This window comes from Glycine max, chromosome 4, assembly GCF_000004515.6.
Source record: "Glycine max cultivar Williams 82 chromosome 4, Glycine_max_v4.0, whole genome shotgun sequence".
In the NCBI taxonomy this organism is placed as follows: Eukaryota; Viridiplantae; Streptophyta; class Magnoliopsida; order Fabales; family Fabaceae; genus Glycine; species Glycine max.
The window spans coordinates 31,503,535-31,526,673 of NC_016091.4; the positions used below are offsets into that span (position 1 = coordinate 31,503,535).

The 23,139-nt window shown below is 37.3% G+C and overlaps 1 protein-coding gene and 1 non-coding gene across 2 annotated transcripts; both read left to right on the plus strand.

Annotated features, from left to right (window-relative positions):
- The first annotated feature begins 1,738 nt into the window (after window positions 1–1,738).
- LOC102664463 (uncharacterized) lies at window positions 1,739–2,234 on the plus strand. The gene is made up of 2 exons (XM_006579131.1): window positions 1,739–1,980; window positions 2,111–2,234. Exons 1-2 carry the CDS (start codon window positions 1,739–1,741, stop codon window positions 2,232–2,234), a joined length of 366 nt encoding a protein of 121 aa, XP_006579194.1.
- A 19,796-nt stretch (window positions 2,235–22,030) lies between these two features.
- LOC113001511 (small nucleolar RNA R71) lies at window positions 22,031–22,137 on the plus strand. Its single transcript, XR_003266906.1, has one exon. It is a non-coding gene; the product is annotated as a small nucleolar RNA R71 (small nucleolar RNA).
- The last annotated feature ends 1,002 nt before the right edge of the window (window positions 22,138–23,139 follow it).

Below are 23,139 nucleotides of genomic sequence, written 5' to 3' on the forward strand. Positions count from 1 at the left end.
ACTTTTCCCAAAAATTCCTATCCTTACAATGACAACATCATTAACAATTTCATTCATCAACAACAAATATATCACATCCCATTAGTTAAAAATAGTTTTTATTGAAAACTAACATGCACATCAATAACAAATATATCATATCCCATTAGTTAAAAACAAGTTTTTCTTGAAAACCAGCATGCACAGGACAAACATACATCCCATAATTGGTTCCCTGACCCCAACTATGGTATCAAAAGCTGTAAATAAACAATAAACTCCCCTCACCTATCTATATCTTTTTGTTAGTTCCTTGGGGCGTAGTTCTAAGATCTCTTAGGTTCACGTCTGTTCGTCCAAACGCAGAGCTCTATATACCAAATCAAAGATAATTTAGTATAGATTTCAAAGATAAGGTTAATATCAAATTTTGGGGTCAAATATGTACAAAGATAAGTGGAGAATCTTGGAATTGATCTTGGATTATTGGGTTGAACCATAACTGAAATTCACTAATCACAATTAGTGAAATTTTGGCTCCACAAATTCAATTTCAAATTCAAGTGAAATTTGAATTGAAATTCAAATTTCCATCCAATTTTGTGTGACACTTAGGCTATAAATAGAGGTCATGTGTGTGCATTTTTTCAACTTTGATCATTTGAGAATTAAACTTCAAAGTTCAGACCTCTTTTGAGGCACAAAATTTTGTGCTCCTTCTCTCCCTCTCCCTCCATTCATCTTCTCCCTACCTTCAAGCTCTTATCCATGGCTTCCTATGGTGGTGAGCTTCTTCTAGACTCATCTTCTTCTTGAAGTGGCGTCTCCTCTCAACTCTTCTTCTTCTCTATTCTGCTGCCATTAAAATTCAAGAAGCAAAGGACTCCATTGATGAAGAAGATCCAAGGCCTACAAGCTCCACATGGAGCTACATCACCATGCTTGACCTAGGAGCCTCGATTAATGTCATGCCCACATCAGTTTATAGATTGTTTCATCTTGGTGATTTAAAGCCCACTGGTGTTGTCATCCATCTAGCCAACTAGAGTATTGTGATTCCACTTGCAGTCATTGAAGACGTGTTGGTGAGAGTTAAGGATTTGATTTTTCCAGTAGATTTTTACATTTTGGATATGGAGAATGAGTCTTCTAGCCATGGGTCCACATTGATCCTAGAGAGACCATTTTTTATGACAGCTAGGACCAAAATTGATGTGCATGTAGGGACTCTTTCCATGGAGTTTGGCGATGATGCTGTGCATTTCAACATTTTTTAGGCCATGAGACATCCTATAGAGGAGCATTCTATTTTCCTTGTAGATATCATTGATGATGTAGTAGATAGTGTAGATATTTGTACAAATTTACTTTCTAATTTTTATGACTTTGATCTTGGTTCTTTTAACTATACTTGTGATGATACTGATGAGTCTTCTACTGTATGTAGTATTTGTGAAGAGATTTCTTCTGCAATTCACTCAGATTGTGATGCATGTGCAGGTTCTAATCCTCCTATTTCTCTTCCACTAGCTGTCAACCTTCCTTTGCTTTCCATTGTTCAGCTACCTTCCTTGGAGCTGAAACCATTACCTAAGAACCTTAATTGTGCCTATTTAGATAATGCTCAAAAGCGTCCATTCATCATATCTAGTAGCCTTTCACTTGAGCATGAGGATAAGTTGCTGCATGTTTTGAGAGGCCACAAAAGGCCATTGGGTGGACACTTGCTGACCTTCCTAGAATAAATCCTTCCATACGAATGCATCAAATACTCTTGGAGGATGATTCCAGGCCTGTAAGGCACCCACAGAGGAGATTGAATCCCACCATTCTTGATGTGGTGAAAAAGGAGGCGATGAAGCTACTAGCTACAGGGATCATTTATCCCATTTCAGATAGCACTTGGGTTTCACCTTTCCTAGTGGTCCCTAAGAAGTCAGGCATCGCTGTTGTGAAGAATCAGGATAATGAGTTGATCTCGACTAAAGTGGCCAACAATTGGTGATTTTTCATTGATTTTATGAGACTGAACCAGCAAATTCGCAAGGATCACTTCCCACTCCCATTCATTAATCAAGTTCTAGAGAGGTTGGCAAGTAAATCACAATATTTCTTTCTTGATGGTTTTTAGGTTACATGCTGATTCATATTCCACCAGAGGACCAGCACAAACCACATTCACCTGTCCATTCGGCACATTTGCCTACACCAAGATGCCTTTTGGCCTATGCAACGCTCCTAGTGTAATGCCTTGAAATTTCACTAACTGTAAATTGATATTTAAATGTATTTCTCATGTTATTTGATTTAGATGAGTTGAGGTATTGTTTGAATTAGCCATGTTTGATTTTCTTGATGTGGATATTGAGTTATGTGGAGTTTTATTTAGGTTGAAATTATGAGATTTCAATTTTTAGCTAAACCTTCTCTGGTAAAACCGAAATCCTGCAATATTTTACCGTTGGATCGCCTTCAAATTTGGACTGTAGGCTTGAAAATCATGTGTCCACGTTTCTACCGTTGGGATTTCTAAAGTAACATCTGGAGTATGAGATATGACATTTTCAAAGAAAGCAGTAAAATATGTTGGAGCAGATTTCGCCCATAACTCGCCCAGGTGAGTCTGAGTTGGGTCAACTCGCCCAGGTGAGCAAAATTTCATCTGGGCGAGTCTTGCAGGCTACAAATACATCTAGTAGTGTAAAACACCCATTTGGTTTCCTTCTTCTCCCATAAACCCTCACCCAACACCCCCAAACCTCTTCTTCCTCCACCATTAGCCATCAATGACCGCCACGAGCTATCGTTGCTTGCCACAAGACCACTGCATGGAAAGGAGCACTTTAATTGGAGCAAAATCTTCAAAACTCAACTCAAGGATTTGGTAGAAAACAGAGCCTCCAATCCCCCCCTTCGCAGTTTCTTTGTGGTAACCATGATTACTAAGCCTTCTCCTAGTTAGTTTGAGTCTATCTTTGCATCTCTTGTGACTTGGGTACCATTATTGGATATTTTTACACTTTCTTTGAAAAACCCTTGAAAATGAAACGTTGTAAAACTTTTCTTTTTATAAAATATACTTTGTTTTCGTAACCTTCACTGAACCTCGATCATAATGGCATAATCGAAATTTCAAAATGATGTCTCTTTGATGTGGATCTCAAACAATCCATTTAGAAAATCCTTCTCCACTAGTTAGTTTGAAATCCTAATCTAATATATACAAAGATAAGTGGACCCAACCTTGGCGCATGGGCTCAAAAATCTACCCTGAGGTTCATGAGAACCCTCGGGCCTTCTTCAACAGCTCTAGCCGAATCCTCTTGGAGCTTCTTACTCATGGCTCTGGTAACTGGTCTCTTCCTAGGGAGGATTGTATCATATGACATCTATAAAAGTGTAATCTACAATGGTACAAGGGACAATAAAAGTGCCAAGATCTTTACGCTTCTGTGGCAAGGTGGATGGTGAAATGGTAGCAACACTTTTTCTCTATATAAGTGTCAAAACATTCCTGCCCAACTTCACTTGCTCATTTCCCTTCAGCTTCCTCTTATGAGTGCACAAATCCTTCAAGAACTTTGCATATTTGGGAATCTATTTGATGGCATCCAAGAGGGGAATATTGACTTCCACCCTTTTGAAAGTCTCAACAAGATCAAAGTCAAGCTCCACTTTCTTTGCAGGAATGGATCTAGAAGGAAAAGGTAGAGGAATCTATTTGGGTGCAGAATCTGTTTTGGCACTATCATCAATTTTGGCACCAACATCTGTTTACTTTGGAAGCTCTATGTCACTCCTCATGGTAATAACACTCACATTCCCCTATGGGTTGATAATTGGCTATGCAGGAATATTGCCAGAACCATGTTGCTGTAACTAGTTGACAATTGTAGCTAACTGTCCAATCTGAGTTTGCAGGTCTTGGATGGTGGCACTTACATTCTGTTGAAACTAAATGTTGCTGGTGGGAATTTGCTTCATCAGCTCCTCCAAGGAAGGTCCATAACTATTATTCTACATAGGTTGTGTAGGTGGAGGTGTAGTTTGCTGGAATTGCTGTTGTTGTTGTCTAAAAGGAGGAGCTTGGTATTTGCTGGTGGAAGGTTGAAACTGTTGTTGTCTGAATGGTTGTTGTTGTTGTGGACCAGGATCATACCTCAAATTCTAATGGTCTCTCCAACCAAGATTATAGGTGCTGGAGTAAGGATTATATTGCTGTTGTTGAGGTCTGAATGGTTGTCCAGGTTGCATGGCAGAAACATTCATCTGTTGGATGATCAGAAGCACAATAGATACCACATTTCTGCTATTGCCCAATGGCTAGCTACCTCACAAGGGATGTCGACTTTGTAAGTTTATTCTCTAACCTCTGATTATCAGCAACCATAGAAACAAAAACTTCACTTGTAGAAGCTCTGAATGGTGTAACAACTCTAATACCAAATTGTTGGTAATTTGTTGCCATGTTGGAAATCAATTGCCTGGTAGCAATAAGAGCTTTGTCCATTAAAGCACCTCCACTAGCTGCATCAATCATACTTCTATCCATTAGCATCAGCCCTTCATAAAAATACTGTATAAACAATTGATCATTGATTTGATGGTGAGGACAGGTAGCACATAGCTTGTTGAATCTCTCCTAGTACTCACATAATGTCTCTTAAGGTTGTTGCCTTATGCCACAAATTTCTTTTCGGATGGATGTTGTTCTGGATGTAAGGAATAATTTCTCTAAGAATCTTCTCTTCATATCTGTCCAGGCATTGATAGTATCTGGTTGAAGGTACAGCCGATCCTTAGCCACACCATCCAGAGAGAATGGAAATGCCTTCATCTTCACATAATCTTCATGAGTGTCATGTGGTCGCATGGTGGAACACACTACATGAAACTCCTTTAGATGCTTGTGTGGATCTTCCCCTGCAAGACCATGAAACTTTAGTAGCAGATGGATTAGTCCAGACTTTAGCTTATAACTAACCTTAGGCTCAGAAACAAAATAAAAAATAGAGTTAGCAATGAATTCAGTATGCACTACATTACTATACAAAACTACACTGTCATGCACAACTACACTTCTACTCCTATTACTTCTACTCAACCTATGAAGTGACTTGTCTATCTCAAGATCATATGGATGCAAGTCACCTAGTTTAGACCTAATCATGCACAAATAAGCTCTTTAGTGACAAACCAGACAAAAATAACAAATAACTACCCTACACAAAACATTATTCACAGTATATACTAAAATGCTATAGGAAATCGAAAACTACTCCAATTTTTTTAAAACACGAAAATAAATTTCTAAAAATCATTTTTGATTTCTGGTAATTTTTTGGTGATTTTTAAAAATCATGAAAATAGAAAAGAAATTCCAAAAGTGGTCCAGATCAATGAATTTGGCAAATGCCCATGTTCGTCCCTCACAAGGCACCTTGATGTATGAATTTTTTCTACATTTTGGCAAAGTTTTAGCCCATTCTGAGATAGTAGTGTGTGAAATGACTAAATTGCCCATATCGCTAAAGCTTATATTTAGACGCAGAATTTGCCAATTTTGACCTAAGCCTAAGCTTAAATGGGTTTAGTTTTTCTCAGAATTGGGGATAAACTTTGGACACCAAGTTGTGCAACCAAACTCCACATGACAGTTCACTTTTGCAACACCTAATGTCACTGCACTACTACTCTGTTTCACTTTACTACTCCTTTGTTTTACTACTACTCTATTCTATTGCTAACACTTATTCTATATAACAACATTAACAAGACCAATGCAATATGTCATACAGTTAGTCTGTGAAGTATGATAATGCAAAGTGCACAAAATGCAGAACCTACTATAGAATGCACAGCATTAACAAGACCAATGCAATATGTCAAACAATTAGTGTGTGAAGTATGATAATGCAAAGTGCACAAAATGCAGAACCTACTATAGAATGCACAACATGCACAAATGTGTATTACTTTTTTTCCTTTTCCAATAGACAGATGCAAACCTATACTACTATCCTAACATCAGTTACGAGTGAATCAAGGTTGGCACACAATGAATCATATCCCCAACAATGGCGCTAGTTTTGATAACGATTATCGAATCGTTCCAAAAACAAATAAAACTAGGAAATTCTGTTGTATAGGATTAACCTAGGTCAACTCAGAAATATGATTCTATTTGGTTTCTATGTTCATTCACTTATAAATAGTAAAGGGGAGGATTTCATCGAATAGTTTGTAGGCGACAATGAAGGAATGCGAAAACACAAAAACAGAGATGAAGAAACAGAATAGAACAAAAACATAATACAAATCAAGTTTAATAGAATCAATCCAATTCACCAAACTGACGCAAATTATTATCACAGTTACTATGAATGATTTTTAGTGTGAAAGTTCAGTCAAATGTATTAGAGATAGTTTAATCAAATCAGTCCCTAAATTGGGTGAGATCGCAAATTAGGTTGGAAAATCATCCAAACAAGTTGTGATTAAATTTTGAAATTAGGAAATGAATCCATAACCTAATCCATTTTCAATCCTAAGCATAATTATAATCATGAAAATTGAAAATAGGATTGAAGAGAAAGATGAACACTCACAAAGATTAGAAATACTAAACCAGAACTTAAATTCAACCTTACTTGGAGTGGATCTTTGGATTGATTAAATGTCCAACCTTCCATGATCATCACCAATGGAAAAGCCACAATTTTTTTTGCAAGAAAATGAAAGAATAAAATTGAAAAGAGGAAGAAGAATGAATAATAGTTGAGAGAAAAAGAGAGAAGAGAGTTTGATTCTAAAGCTTGCACAACAAGTAACTAATTTTGTTTTTTACAAAATGAAGTAACTAACTAACTAACTTACAATCTAACTTCCACTAATATAGAGTGACTACTTAGAAGGAAGGGATGGGCCTTGATTAGACCCATCTAATCTACATAATTAAACTAATTAGACAAAACACAACCCAAACTCGCAACCCAATTATTCAAGTGCAGAGGTTCTAACTCCCGAGCTTAATTTGACCCTCGAAATGGCAGAATTGGCCAAAGCTTATATTTGACAAAATTGAAGATATTTTTCTTATCTTTCCAGGGACTACTCACATGCTCCATTTGGAGTTATGTAGTATCCTCTAGGCCCTGCCCAAGGCAGATAGGTCAAGTAAGCACAAAATCCAAAAATTAGCTACAATTCTCAATTAAGCTCAATCATTTACCTAAGACCAAAACTGAGTTAGGGTGAGAAAATAAGGGTCAAAGAGATGTTAATTGAGCGAAGAAGAATAGAAAAATATTAAACTATAAATGCTCAATCAATATTTTACATTTTTTTGGTTTATTGCTAATTATACGACATGAGTTTTTCTAAAAAATTGATGTTGTGAAGTGTATGTTAACATTAGTTTTTTGAAAACCAAAGTTAACATTGAGTTCATTAACGTTGGTGTTTAACCAATGTTGAAAGTTGAAAAAAACCAAAGTTAAAATCCTATTTTCTAGTAGTGAATCAAACTTTCCCAAGTTATCTTTAGTATTAAGAATGAAAAATTTCCATACAAAAGAATGGAAGTATGATATGTTGGATTTTCATCACTTTCGTAGCCTGTAAGGAGTCTTTTTAAGAATGGGTGTTGTATAAATTCTATTCAAAATTATCATCGAGCACGATTCTAACCACCTCTTGTAGAGATATGTTCTTTCTTTCAACTACCTAATTCTGTTGAGGTGTTCTTCACATTGAAAAATTGTGAACAATACCATTTTGTTCACAAAATAGTTTGAAGATTTTCATTTTCAAATTTTCCCCCATGATCTCACTTCTGATTGAAGTAATGCATACTTCTTTTTCATTTTGAACTCTTTTACAAAATTTAAAGAAGACACTACAAGACTTATCCTTGTGAGCTAGAAACATAACCCATGTCCATCTAGAGTAGTTGACCACTATGACGAGTCGATACCTTTTTCCGCTATGACGAGTCCATAGCTCTAAAGGTCTTGAGGTGGAAACAATGTTTTTACTTGAAAAAGAGTTTTTAATTTGTTTCCCCTTTTGACATGCCTCACAAAGTAAATCATCTTTATATGACATACTTTCATAATTCTTTTATGAGGTTGTTTTTTTAAGATTAACCTCATACTTGCATGACCAAGTTTCTTATGCCATAGACAACAAGCATGATACCTTTTGATATGATAGTTCTCCCAACTTAATCTTATAGAGGTTCCTCTTTCTCTTGGTAGCGAAGAGTGAGGACTCTCCCTTATTCTGGACAATACACTTGTCCTTGTTAAAGGAATTAACATATCCAGTATGGCATAACTAACTTATGCTCAGTAGATTATGTTTGAGTCCTTCAACAAACAAAATAGTATAAATAGAGGGATAAAGATGAAATCTTACTCAATTCTGTTATTTTTCCTATCCGATTCACTCAGAAAGTGACGATTCCACCATGATATGGAGTCAGTCATTGGAACATACACCTTTCTCCTATCATGTGATGTAAGTAGCCATTGTCCAGGTACCATGATAGGAATTATCTTTTCTTACTACTAAAGACATTTGCAATAGGAATTATCTTTTCCTCAGGTACCCATCTCATTTTGGGTCTTCTTATGTTAGCTTTAAATGCATTGGACACACCTATTCTAGGTCGATCCCTGCACTTGGATGTCAAATGTTGAACTTCACCACAGAAGTAACAAACAACAATTTTCAAGATTTTTTGTTCCATTAACAAATTTGGCCAATATAGATTTTAAGGTTCCAATTTCTTCATGAAGTTTTACAACATCCTGAGGTTAACCATTAATTAATTCTTTATTCCTCAAAAGCTTTTCATTTCAGAATTTAAAAAATCTTTTATGTTCTTCACATTCCATCCAAAGATTATGCTCAAGGTTCTCAAAATCTTTGTGTGCTTGTGCACATTCCCTCCATAGATCATATCTTTCTTTATTTTGATGATCATGAAGTTCATTTAGTTTCTTGAGATCCTTTTGTAGGCCTTTCAATTTGTTTTCCAACTCCTGAAGGTTTTTTAATAGAGTAGATTCTTCTTTGGTTATTGTCTCATTCTCAAGACATAGCTTGAACTCTTTGGATAACTTTTTAAAATCATTTCTCAAGTTGTAGGCTTTTGAAAGAATGGACGAGTTTTAAAAGATTCAAGATCATCAAGGTTAACCTCATCTTCTTTATTTAGATTTTTCAAAGGTTGTGTTTGCCATTAAACATAGGTTAGCTTCTTCTTCATCTTCATTAAACAAGGTGTCACCTAGGTCCTCCCAGGTGCTCATGAGGCTTTTATTTTCCTTGGACTTGTAGTACTTCTTCTTATCTTGAGACTTCTCTAGTTCTTGTCTTTGTCTTTCTTTTCCATGAACACCCTTTTGGAGGAGTTCTTCCATCTAGATCTACCTTTGTTCTTTCACATCTTGGGGATCTTTTGTGAGATGAAAGTGAGCTCATCTTCTTCAGACTCTTCCACAAATTCTTCACCAAAGGAGTTTATAGCTTTAAGGGCTTTGGATGAGCTTTTGTACCCTTTCTCCCTATATGACCTTTTTGGTCTGCTGACTATTGATAGCCAGAGACTTTTCTTTTCTTAAGTCCTTCATCCAACTAAACTTCTTGTTCATGAACCTTGAGAGTACCAACAAGCTCTTTAAGGAACATTGAATCAAGATTCTTTAGAGCCTGGAGCATTGTTACCTGTGGTCTCCATTTCCTAGAAAAAATTCTTAAGATTTTGTCAATATGATCATGCTTATCATAAGTTCTACATAGATATCTTAATTCATTTAGAATGGTTTGGAAGTGCAAAACATACTTTGTATATCATCGCCTTCTTCCATAGAGAAGAGTTCGTACTTACGAGTAAGGAGAATTAAGTTGTTCATCTTTACCTGTGACGTTCCTTCGTAAGTTATAGTTAGAATGTCTCACATCTACTTGGCACTCTTGAAGCTATGTATTTTGGTGTATTCTTCTTCTAATAAGGTGCACAACATAACATTTCGAGCCTTAGGATTCCACACTGGCTTCTCCGTACACTGCTCCTTAGGATTTCACACTGGCTTCCCCGCACACTTGCTTCTCCGTACATTGGCTCCTTATCTAATATGTACAAAGATAAGTGGTGCAATCCTACCCCCCAAGGGCATTGGATAGAAGACTCCAAGAAGATTGGGCTAGAGATGCAGGAGAAAGCCCTAGGGTTCTCATGAGCCTTAGGGTAGATTTTGGGCCCATTAGCTAAGTATGAGCCCACTTATCTTTGTACATATTAGATTAAGGTTTCATTATTTTTGGGCCTTGTATTTAGGGCTCCGTAGTGTAGGGAGGGTACCCTACTAATGTAGGATTTTTCGGCCCTTGTATTTTAGGGCATTTAGACTAGTTTTTGTATTAGGGGTAGTTTTGTAATTTCACATGCATTAAGTGCACTATTTGATATGTGTGTGTTGGGAGATAAATTTAATTGAATTGGGAGAAGCCCAATCCAATTAAATTTTGGACCATCTTAAGGGGGAGGTGAGCATTTGCTTGCTACACTCCATTGCCACATCATATAGTCACACTTTGTGCATGTCCTTCATGCTTTACATGTCTCATGACACCTAAGCACACTTAGTGGAGAATCTTAGACTTGATCTTGGATTAGTGGGCTGAACCATAGCTAAAATTCACTAATCATAATTAGTGAAATTTTGGCTCCACCAATTCAAATTCAAATTCAAGTAAAATTTGAATAGAAATTCAAATTTCCCTGTAATTTTGTGTGACACTTAGGCTATAAATGGAGGTCATGTGTGTGCATTTTTTCAAATTTTATCATTTGTGAAATTACACTTCAAAGTTCATACCTCATTTGAGGCATAAATTTTGTGCCCCTTCTCTCCCTCTCCCTCCACTCATCTTCTCCTACCTTCAAGCTCTTATTCATGGCTTCCTATGGTGGTGAACTTGTTCTTGACTCATCTTCTCCTTGAAGTGTCGTCTCCAATCACCTTTCCTCTGTCTCCATTCCACTGCCATTGATCTTCAAGAAGAAAAGGACTCAATTGATGAAGAAGATCCAAGGCCTACAAGCTCCACATGGAGCTACATCATGTGGTATCAAGAGCATATTCATTTAGGTGATGTTCTTTTGCTTCCTCTATCTTTTTGTTCGGTCAATTCACTTTAATTACTTGTTCTTCATCTTATTCTCCATGTATCTCCTCCATTGTTTTGTGGTTTGGTGCTGTTTAGAGTAAATTCAAAAAAATAAACAGATTAAATCTTAGATCTACACTTGTTCTTGCATTTCTATGGTTCAAAATTTATAGATCTACTCTTGAATCATGTTTTTGTGTTGATTTTAGGTTCTATCACTTTTCAGTCATAATATTCTTGTGCTGAACCTTTAGATCTCAATTTTCTTGCAAAATATTGATTAGAAAAGAAAACACAAAATCTAAGTGTAAATCACTTCATTCATGTTGTCTTAGAGTCATGTTTAGTCATAATAATTGTCACATTATGTTCTATGTTTGTGTTCAATTTTGATTTTGTTGATTGAATTCTAGATACATTTGTTCATGTATTCTTGCAATTCTAAGCCTATAATTTGAATTCTGAGTCTAATTCATGCATGTTATTTAGTTCATAACATTTTCTAAATCAATTCCTAGAAGTATTCTTGTTGTTGAACTATTTTTTTGTTTTCTAAGTTTCATGTATGATGCCTATGAAGAAATTGAGTTGTGGTGCTGAGTTGTGGTTGGATTTGTGAATCAAAATAAGTCTTAAGCTCTCTTGAATTTTTTTATTCAATACAATTGAGCATAAGCAAACACAAATTGTAACTATCCAAGTCTTAAGCAACATAAACACTACTCTTGATTTCTAGATTGAAATTCTGGTTCCTGTCAGTTTTTGCACACTGTCTTCTTAACTCCACCATGGCTTGAATACTTTGTTTTTTGAGCTTAAATTTTAACTGGATAAAATATACATTTGGACGAAAACAATGGAAAAAGAATGAACAAAAAAGAATAAGAAATGAGCAAGAAAAGGTGATAAAGATTAACATCAAAATACATGTTCAGAAAAAAAATGTGTATACTTGATTTGCTTGAAAATTGTTCATTATTTTGAGTTGTATTACCAGCCTATTTGACTCCATGGATTTTTTCATCTTTTAGATGTGTTGCTAAATTGAGATATCTAGAATTTTGCTTTAAGTCTTGTTTTTAATTTGTCAATCTAATATAGTGCCATTCTAGGACTTCCTTTGTGTTCCACCTTGGCTTGTGGTGATGTCCTTTTGCTTTATTTTTTCTTGAATCTCATTGAATTAATGTAACGTTAAATTTCCTTTTGGTTTAGATTTCATTTCATCTTTTGGTTTCGTGCTTGTCTTGTTTTTTTTTTTATTGTGTTTAAGTGTTGCCTACAATAAGGATTGGAAGAGGAAATTGGTGCGTTGCTTGAAGGAAAATTTTTGAGTCTTGGAGGTTAACCATCCTAGGAGCACCATTGGATTTGAAGCAACCAAAGCCTCACCAAATTTTGAGTGAATGACGTGTCATCATTTTCACATATTTCTTAACCCTTTTTGTCACCATTTTAATTACTGATTAGCCTTAATTGTTAAATTAATTATGTAGTTTTATCATTTGGGCCTACTGGATTAATTTTGTGTTTTTAATTTAATTTCAGGAGAATTGGGTTTGGGCTTGAATCCAGAATTGTGCTTGGACTTGAAGAGAGCAGACTACTTTATTCTACCAAATTTTATCTTATCTAGATTTTATTTTATTTATGGGCTTGAATTTAAAACAGATTTATAAGCTTTGGGGTTGAAAAACTATATAACAGCACCAAGGTTCTAGTTAGGCTCTCTTCTCTCTCTCCTCTCCTCTCTCTCTTTTTCGTTTTAGTTTTAGAGTGCTACTCTCAATTCGTTTCAGTTTCTTTTTCGTTTTGGAGAATAATTCTAGTTTTCTTCGTTTCTACTACAATTTCGTTTTCTATTGATTAATGGAAGGCTAAGTCTCCAGTGTTGATTTCTCTTGAGGATCAAGCACAACTCTCTTTGAGGTTCTATTATTACTATTAAATTCTGATAAGTTTTTCCTCTTCACCAATTACTCTGTATTTTTTGCTATTAATTCATGCATGCTTAGTGCTTGATTAATTGTCTCTATGCTTAATTTACGTTCATGATTAATTGGTGTATGTGTTGCTTAATCACATAATGAATGCCTTATGTTAAATTTCGCTTAGTAATTTAATTTAGGGTTGGATTAAGTGGTTGAACTGATAAATGATATCTCGTAACCTAGGATAAGAGACTTGCTTGTGAATCAAGGGGAAGCAACGTGTTTTAATTCTGATATTTTCTAATTCAAATCTATTTGCTGTTTAATTTACAAAAGCAAACAACGCCCCCCCCCCCCCCCCCAATTCATTACTATTTTCCTACTATCTGTTATGAACGTTTGGTTGAGCAAGGTATAGTTTTAAGCCACATTATTTCCAATAAGGGCATTGAAGTAGATCCTGCAAAAATTTCTGTTATTTCACAATTGCCTTACCCCTCTTGCGTGCGAGAGGTGCGATCTTTTCTTGGTCATGCAGGATTCTACAGGCGCTTTATAAGAGATTTTAGCAAGGTAGCCCTTCCACTATCCAACTTGTTGCAAAAGGAGGTGGAGTTTGACTTTAATGATAAATGCAAAGAGGCTTTTGATTGCCTCAAAAGAGCACTGACTACCACCCCCATCATCCAGGCACCCGACTGGACAACCCCTTTTGAGCTTATGTGTGATGCATCAAATTATGCATTGGGGGCTGTCATTGCTCAGAAAATTGATAAATTGCCTAGAGTGATATATTATGCTTCTAGGACTTTAGATGTTGCCCAAGCGAATTATACTACTACTGAGAAAGAGCTACTAGCCATAGTTTTTGCTCTTGAAAAATTTCGCTCTTATTTGCTTGGTACTCGCATTATTGTTTATACTGACCATGTAGCTCTAAAGTACTTGTTGAAGAAGGCTGATTCAAAGCCTAGTTTGATTCGATGGATGCTCTGGCTCCAAGAGTTTGACTTGGAGATCCGTGATAGGAGCGGAGCACAAAATTTAGTTGCTGATCATTTGAGTCGGATCGAACGTGTGTCTGATGAGGATTTACCCATTCGGGATGATTTCCCGGATAATCATTTGTATATATTGTATAGTATTTCTGATTCTCTTTCTACTCCCTGGTTTGCTAACATTGTCAATTATTTAGTTGCTTCTGTTTTTCCTCCCTTAGCATCTAAAGCTCAAAAAGATAAAATTAAAAGTGATGCTAAGCATTTTATTTGGGATGACCCCTGATCGAGGCCGTACCCGAATCAAATAAACATGAAAATGCAGTAACTAGGAAGTGATCCTAGGTCGTTTCCCAACGAGCAGTGACAAGCCAAATGTTCATAATATACTTGCAGTAACAGTAACGATGGGGGGGGGGGTTGGTTGTTTGGTAATTAAAGAGTAGAACAAATAAAATGGAATACGAAACTACTAATATTAAAAACAGGTTGTTTCCTCTGATTCAGAAGCCACTCTCTAATCCTGGGTTATGGAGAATTCGTCCCTAACAGTCAACCACTTAATCCAACCCTATTTCAATTTACTAAGCGAAAGTCAACTTAGGGTTTTCAATACGTGATTAGGCACCACATACACCAGTTAGCCCTTCGTCCATTAAGCATGAACGCAAGTTAGGCTCAGAGCCAATTAATCGAACACGAAGCGTGCACTGATTAATATTCACGAAATTGGGATAACTGGTGAAGGGAAAACTGCCAGGAAACCACATTACAAACGAAACCTCAAGAGAGTTGGGCTTCGTCCTCAAAAGGAAACAACACCAGAAAATCTAGCCTTCCATGGATTCAAACAGAAAACGCAAATGAAACATGAAGCAGAAACATAAATGAACAAGAACGTAAATGAACAGAAACGTAAATGAACAGAAACGTAAATGAAAGTAGAAGAAGAAGCAAGAATGAACTCGTAATTAGAAGCAGAAAACGGAAATTTGCATTAAGAACGAAAACTGTAACAAGGGCACAGAAAAACGTGAAAACCTAAAACCAAAGCTCTGAATAATGAAAATAGCATAGCAGAATAGAATGCCCTGCACGAATCCCAAGGCAGCTATTTAAAAAAAGTCACTCAAAGTCACTGGGCCCTATTACAATACTCTGGCCCAAAATGAAATAAACACTGAACAACATAAAATAAAATTGCGAAATTTCCTCATTAGAAATTAACTAAGGTAAGCACTGCTTTATTTGCCCTCTTCAAGTCCACAACCAAAATCCGGATTAAGCCCAATGTTTCATTAATTCCTAAAATTAGATTAAAAACATCAAATTAGCTAAATGAGCCCAAATAATAAAACTGCCTAATTAATTGACAATTAAGACCAATCAATAATTAAAATGGATGCAAAAAGGGTTTAGAAAATAGAAGAAAATGATGGCACATCAAAACCCCCCATACTTAGCCTTTTGCACTCCTGGGCAAAATGAAACAAAGAACAAAATCCAAGGATATGAAAGGGAGACAAACAAAAACATTCACATATTTCTCAATGAACATCAAGGAATGAAAGGAATGGGTAACATCTAACATAAGGAGATCCAAAAAGTCAAGACATTCATGAAAATCATCCAAGCAACCCGATCATGGCAAAATAGTTAATCAGCTCAAGAATGAAAAGTGATAAAGCCTCACAAGATATACACTCTATCTCTCAAGTGTCTAGGCTACTATTTACCCTCAAAGCACCCATGAAAGCAAACACCACATAAACTTGGCAAGATTCTAAAATTGACAATCAACCCATAAACACAAGCACATGAGCATCAAAAGGTCTTTTAAGGTTGTAATGGGGCCAAGAACAAGGTATGGAGAAATATGGAATAAGTGGCTAAATCCCAAAGGAATAGAGGAGCAAAGGGGAATAAGTGCATATTAAGAAAAAAATAAAAAGAAGTAAAGATAAAAATTAAACATGAAGAGTAGAACCAAGAGTTTCATCATTCTTGTGCCATTTAAGATCTTATTCACTCAACTTTATTGCTTTTCTTTTTCTTTTTTTTTCGAATTTTTTTTTTCGAATTTTTTTTTTCGAATTTTTTTTTTTACTCTTTAGCCTTTGAGAAACAACATTTCATTCAGCATGTCCAACATTTAACCAATATACAATGTACATCAAGTATGGCCCAAAATACATCATGAAGCATAGCCAACAAAACAAGTTGTCCAATGAAACAAAAACCCCCCACACTTATTCCCAAAACAATTCCAAAGCTCCAAAATTCCTTAAGGATATGGTGATATCATGGTTTTTCACTTAAGGCTTGTAGTGAGCTTCAAAACAAGGAAAGGGAAACAAGGCTCAAAAGGGCTATCAAAGGAATTAATTCAAGGTAAGTCCATTTGGCTAGAAGCTTATAAGAACAAAATTGCCTTAATCATTTCCAAATATGCATGTGAATTAGGACGCATCAACAAGAATCAAGCCAAGACTATTGTGCAAGCAATCAATGGGGCAAAACACACCAAATGATTATAATGATGGATGGCTCAAATTCTCACAAAGGTAAACTTATCACTTCCAAATTGAGCTTTCAAAAATATCATGACATGTAGAGAAGAATCAAGGATTTCAAGTCACAAAATGTCAAGAACTTTTATTTTCAAAACAATTACCCATTTCTTGAACATATCCTATAATTCAAAGAAAAACATGCAAAATCGTACGTGCACACAAAATTGACCCAAAATATTAAACTAAAAATCCGACGAAACTAACAACATTAACAAATTAACACAACTAACAAATTAACAAAACCAACAAAACTAGCAAAACCAAAGAACACTCCCCCCCATACTTAAACAACACATTGTCCTCAATGTAGCACAATTAAAAGATTAAAAACAATTAAATCATCAAAGAGAATCGGAGAAGGGTAATAAAAGCAAAGAAGGAGATAGGAAAAGAAAAACTCCCTAAGTCATGGTGGAGGAAGAGTAGGGTGGAGTAAGGAAGTCTCTTCCACCACTACGTCCACTAAAGAAGGGTTTGTGAGGAATGGCTTAAGTCGATGTCCATTGACCTTGAAGCTCTTGTTTGTGGAGTCGCTTTTGATCTCAACTGTACCATAAGGAAAAACATTAGTAACAACAAAAGGACCAATCCACTTAGACCTCAACTTACCACTCATGAGTCCAAGCCTAGAATTATAAAATAACACTTTTTGCCCAACCATGAAGTCTTTTTTAACTATCATGCTATCATGGAACTTCTTGGTCTTTTCTTTGTAGAACTTGGCATTCTCGTAGGCTTCTAGGCGGATTTCATCTAACTCACTCAGTTGCAACTTCCTTTCCTCGCCAGCTTGATCCATAGAGAAGTTGCAAGTCTTCACTGCCCAGTATGCTTTGTGCTCAATTTCCACTGGAAGATGACATGCCTTTCCAAAGACAACCCGATAAGGAGACATTCCTATGGGTGCTTTGTAGGTAGTCCGATGTGCCCAGAGAGCATCATCAAGCCTGGTACTCCAATCTTTCCTGCTTGGCTGCACAATCTTCTCTAGAATTCTCTTGATTTCCCTGTTAGAAATTTCTGCCTGTCCATTAGTCTGGGGGTGGTATGGTGTGGATACCCTGTGTACCACCCCGTACTTTTTAAGCAGGGCATGCATTGTCCTGTTGCAAAAATGGGTTCCTTGATCACTAACAATTGCTTTAGGTACTCCAAACCTGCAAAACAGATTAAACCTGACAAAGTCTGCGACAACTTTAGCATCATTAGTTCTAGTGGGCTTGGCTTCCACCCATTTTGAAACATAATCAACTGCAAGGAGAATATAAACATAACCAAAAGAGACAGGAAAAGGACCCATGAAATCTATACCCCAGACATCAAACACCTCACAGAATAGCATAGGTTGCTGAGGCATTTGTTGTCGCCATGTAAGTGTATTTCCTGCTCTCTGACACTGCTCACAAGTGCTGCAGATCTTCCACGCATCTTTAAAGATGGTGGGCCAATAAAAACCACAATCAAGCACTTTGCGAGCTGTCCTTTGAACACCCAGATGACCTCCCGGTGCAGAAGAATGACAGAACTGCAGGACTGAGTCAGTCTCATGATCTGGAATGCACCGTCTAATGACCTGATCACTGCACAATTTCCACAAGTAGGGGTCATCCCAAATAAAATGCTTAGCATCACTTTTAATCTTATCTTTTTGTGCCTTAGATGCTAAGGGAGGAAAAACAGAGGCAACTAAATAATTGACAATGTTAGCAAACTAGGGAGTAGAAAGAGAGTCAGAAATACTATACAATATATACAAATGATCATCTGGGAAATCATCCCGAATAGGTGAATCTGCATCAGAGACACGTTCGATCCGACTCAAATGATCAGCAACTAGATTTTGTGCTCCGCTCCTATCACGGATCTCCAAGTCAAACTCTTGGAGCCAGAGCATCCATCGGATCAACCTAGGCTTAGAATCAGCCTTCTTCAACAAGTACTTTAGAGCTGCATGGTCAGTATAAACAATAATGCGAGTACCAAGCAAATAAGATCAAAATTTTTCAAGAGCAAAAACTATGGCTAGAAACTCTTTCTCAGTAGTAGTATAATTTGCTTGGGCAGCATCTAAAGTCCTAAAAGCATAATATATCACCCTGGGCAATTTATCAATTTTCTGAGCAAGGACAGCCCCCAATGCATAATTTGATGCATCGCACATAAGCTCAAAAGGGGCTATCCAGTCGGGTGCCTGGATGATGGGGGTGGTAGTCAGTGCTCTTTTGAGGCAATCAAAAGCCTCTTTGCATCTGTCATTAAAGTCAAACTCCACCTCCTTTTGCAACAAGTTGGACAATGGAAGGGCTACTTTGCTAAAATCCCTTATAAAGTGCCTGTAGAATCCTGCATGACCAAGAAAAGATCGCACCTCTCGCACACAAGAGGGGTAAGGCAATTGTGAAATAACAGAAATTTTTGCAGGATCTACTTCAATATCCTTATTGGAAATAATATGGTCTAAAACTATACCTTGCTCAACCATAAAATGACATTTTCAAAATTTAGAACAAGGTTAGTTTCAATGCATCTATTCAAAACTTTTTCCAAACTATTCAAACAACCATCAAAAGAGGATCCATATACAGTGAAATCATCCATAAACACCTCTATGCAATTTTCTAAAAAATCACTGAAAATACTAATCATGCACCGCTGGAAGGTACCAGGGGCATTGCACAGGCCGAAAGGCATCCTCCTATAGGCAAGAGTGCCGAAGGGGCAGGTGAATGTGGTCTTTTCCTGATCCTCAGGAGCAATAGTAATTTGCATATAACCAGAAAAACCATCAAGGAAACAGTAGTGGGATTTACCTGCCAGGCGTTCAAGCATCTGGTCAATGAATGGCAGGGGAAAATGGTCCTTTTTGGTAACCTGGTTCAGCCTCCTATAGTCAATGCAGACTCTCAAACTGTTCTGCACCCGAGTAGGAATTAGCTCCTCCTTCTCATTTTTTATCACTGTGAGGCCGGTCTTCTTCGGGACTACCTGGATGGGACTCACCCATTGGCTGTCGGAGATAGGATAAATGATTCCAGCTTGCAAAAGCTTGGTTATCTCCTTCTTCACTACATCAAGAATCACCGGGTTGAGTCTTCTCTGTGGCTGTCTTACTGGTTTAGCTCCATCCTCTAAATTTATTCGATGCATACATGTGGATGGGCTAATACCAGGAATGTCCGCCAGGGTCCAGCCTATAGCCTTCTTATGCTTCTTGAGAACTGACAACAACTTCTCCTCTTGCTCATCAGCAAGGGAGGCAGATATAATCACTGGAAAACTCTTGCTATCATCCAAGTAAGCGTATTTTAAATTTGATGGCAGAGGCTTCAATTCTGGTGTGGTCGGCTGGACAGTGGTAGAAGGAGATGGTTTCTCAGCCTTTACCTCATAAAGAAAGTCAGAGGTATGTGTACTTCCTGAAACATGGTTAGTCCTATCTGACTCTATAAAATCAATCTCAAGAGGTAAAACACCACCACCAGGCATGCAATCAATATCACTCTCAGATTCACTCTCAGCATCAAATTCAGACATATGATCAAGTACAATTTTAGACTCAATGCATGAAGAGTGAGAGGCATACAGATTAGAATAAAGATCAGTCATGTATTCATCAACAACATGGTCAATTATTTCAGCACGAAATACATAAAGATCTTCAGATGGGTATTTCATAGCATCCAGAATATTAAAATGAACAGTTATATCACCAAACTCCATGGACAATGTGCCTGCATAAACATCTATCTTAGTTCTAGCAGTTTTCATAAAGGGTCTGCCTAGAATGATGGGAACTGATCCTTGAGAAAATCCATCTTCCATATTCAAGATATAAAAATCAACAGGGAAAATCAGTTCACCAACTCTAACTAAGACATCTTCTATGAAACCAACAGGATAGGCAACACTTCTATTAGCTAAATGAATTACCACATCAGTTGACTGCAAGGGACCTAGAGATAGAGAATTAAAAATCGACAGAGGCATAACACTAACAGAGGCTCCTAAATCTAGCATGGCATTGTCAAACTTACTATTCCCTATAATACAAGGTATGCTGAATGTACCTGGATCTTTGCATTTTTCAGGAATTTGAGGAACAGATTTACCAATCAATGAGGAGACATTTCTACCCATGCTAATTCGTTCACTTCCTTTAAGCTTCCGCTTATTAGTGCACAGCTCCTTCAAGAATTTAGCATATCTTGGAATTTGCTTTATTGCATCCAATAGAGGTATGTTTACCTCTACTTTTCTAAACGTTTCCAAGATCTCTTTCTCTGCCTCTTCCATTTTTTTGTTGGAAACTGCTCTTGGAGGGAATGGAAGAGGGGGAATGTGCTGCTTCTGCAAATCAGAATTACCTGTGGAAGAAGATTCACCTACACAGAAATTGTTAGGTAGATTTTTGTCATCACCTTTTTCTGGAATAGAGTGAAGTTTGGCAGGTTCATTTGCAGATGAGGAAGGTGCTACGGGTTGAGGTCCTTGACACTGCTTTCCCGACCTCAATGAAATGGAACTGACATTTTTGGGGTTTTGGACAACTTGAGAAGGCAGCTTGTCAGAATTCTGGGATTGTTGTTGATTCAATTGAGTAGCTAATTGTCCCATCTGATTGGTTAAGCTCTGAATGGAGGCTCTGGTCTCTTGCTGAAACTGCATGTTCTGCATAGTCATTTGCCTCACAAGTTCTTCGAGGGAAGGTTGTGGAGGGGCCTCAATTGTTGGCTGTTTCTGGGGTTGTTGCTGTTGTTGGATTGGTGGAGGAATGTATGGTCTGCTTGGGCCAGCAGCATTTTGGAAGGAAGGAGCAGGCTGCTGTTGTTGTTGCTGAGGGCTGGACCATCTGAGGTTAGGGTGATTCCTCCATCCAGGGTTGTATCTGTTGCTGGAAAGGTCATAATTGCTCTGCTGTGGTTGATTTTGCTGCTGAGGTTGAGGAGGTCTATTGTAAATATTTGCAGCATAAGCTTCAGGCTGCTCAATTGCTCTAGGTTGCTGCATGGAAGGGCAAAGGTCTGTATGGTGGTCAGCAGAGGAGCACAAACCACAAACCCTTGCGACAGGTATAGATTTCTGATTCAAGGCCAGCTAGGTTACCAAGTTGACCAATGCATCCAGTTTGCCTTCAAGCTTCTTAGTTTCAGATGATGCAGATGGGTTTGTAGCTACCTCATGCACTCCTCTAATGACTATGGCATCATTTCTGGCGCTAAACTACTGGGAGTTGGAGGCCATCTTCTCAATTAAATTTCTGGCTTCAGCAGGAGTCATGTCTCCAAGGGCTCCACCACTGGCAGCATCTATCATACTTCTCTCCATATTACTAAGTCCTTCATAAAAATATTGGAGAAGAAGTTGTTCTGAAATCTGATGGTGGGGGCAACTGGCACATAGTTTCTTAAATCTCTCCCAGTACTCATACAGGCTCTCTCCACTGAGTTGTCTAATACCTGAGATATCCTTCCTGATGGCTGTGGTCCTGGAAGCAGGGAAATTTTTCTCTAAAGAATACTCTCTTAAGGTCATCCCAGCTCGTGATGGACCTTGGAGCAAGGTAATACAGCCAGTCCTTTGCCACTCCCTCTAATGAATGAGGAAAAGCCTTCAGAAATATGTGATCCTCTTGGACATCTGGGGGTTTCATGGTGGAGCCGACAATGTGAAATTCTTTCAAATGTTTGTGCGGGTCTTCACCTGCAAGGCCATGAAACTTTGGAAGCAAATGAATCAGTCCAGTCTTAAGAACATATGGGACATCCTCATCAGGGTATTGGATGCACAAGCTTTCATAGGTGAAATCAGGTGCAGCCATTTCCCTTAGAGTCCTCTCACGAGGTGGAGGTTGTGCCATGTTCTCAGAATGTGCAAAATCAGAATGCTCAGAATCAGAATGCTCAAAATTATAATGCTCAAGATCAGGATGTTCAAAATCACCAATAACAGAATGCACAAATTCACCAGTTATGGAATGCTCAGAATGATCAAAAGGTATAAAATGATGCCTAACTAATCTATGAAATGTCCTATCTATCTCAGGATCAAAGGGTTGTAAGTCAGATGGATTGCCTCTAGTCATACACTACATTCAGCATGCACACAACTAGTTGCCTTGTCATGTAAATAAAGGTGTAGGTTTGAACTACAGCAACCCTCAAATGATATCCAAATGACTTGAAATTTTGTGAGCAACCTTATAAAATGATGAGAAGATAGCACAAAAAATTTCAGACAAAAATTCAAAGTCTAACTATGAAAGCTAAAATTGGTAGGTTAAGAAAAATAAGTGAATAAAACTTGAAAAATAAAAAACTTTTGACAGAATCGCTTTTTTTGGAAAATTGGTAGGTTAAGAAAAATAAGTGAATAAAACTTGAAAAATAAAAAACTTTTGACAGAATCGCTTTTTTTGGATGATGGAGACCTCAGCCGGAGCAAAAGTTATGGCCGTTTGAAGTTTTGACAAACACAAAATTT

Bases quoted from the DNA above. Each gene is read 5' to 3' on its own strand.
- LOC102664463 (XM_006579131.1), top strand. From the start codon at position 1,739: ATGCATCAAATACTCTTGGAGGATGATTCCAGGCCTGTAAGGCACCCA. The intron at 1,981-2,110 runs GTGATTTTTCAT...GATGGTTTTTAG, and splicing joins ACTAAAGTGGCCAACAATTG to GTTACATGCTGATTCATATT.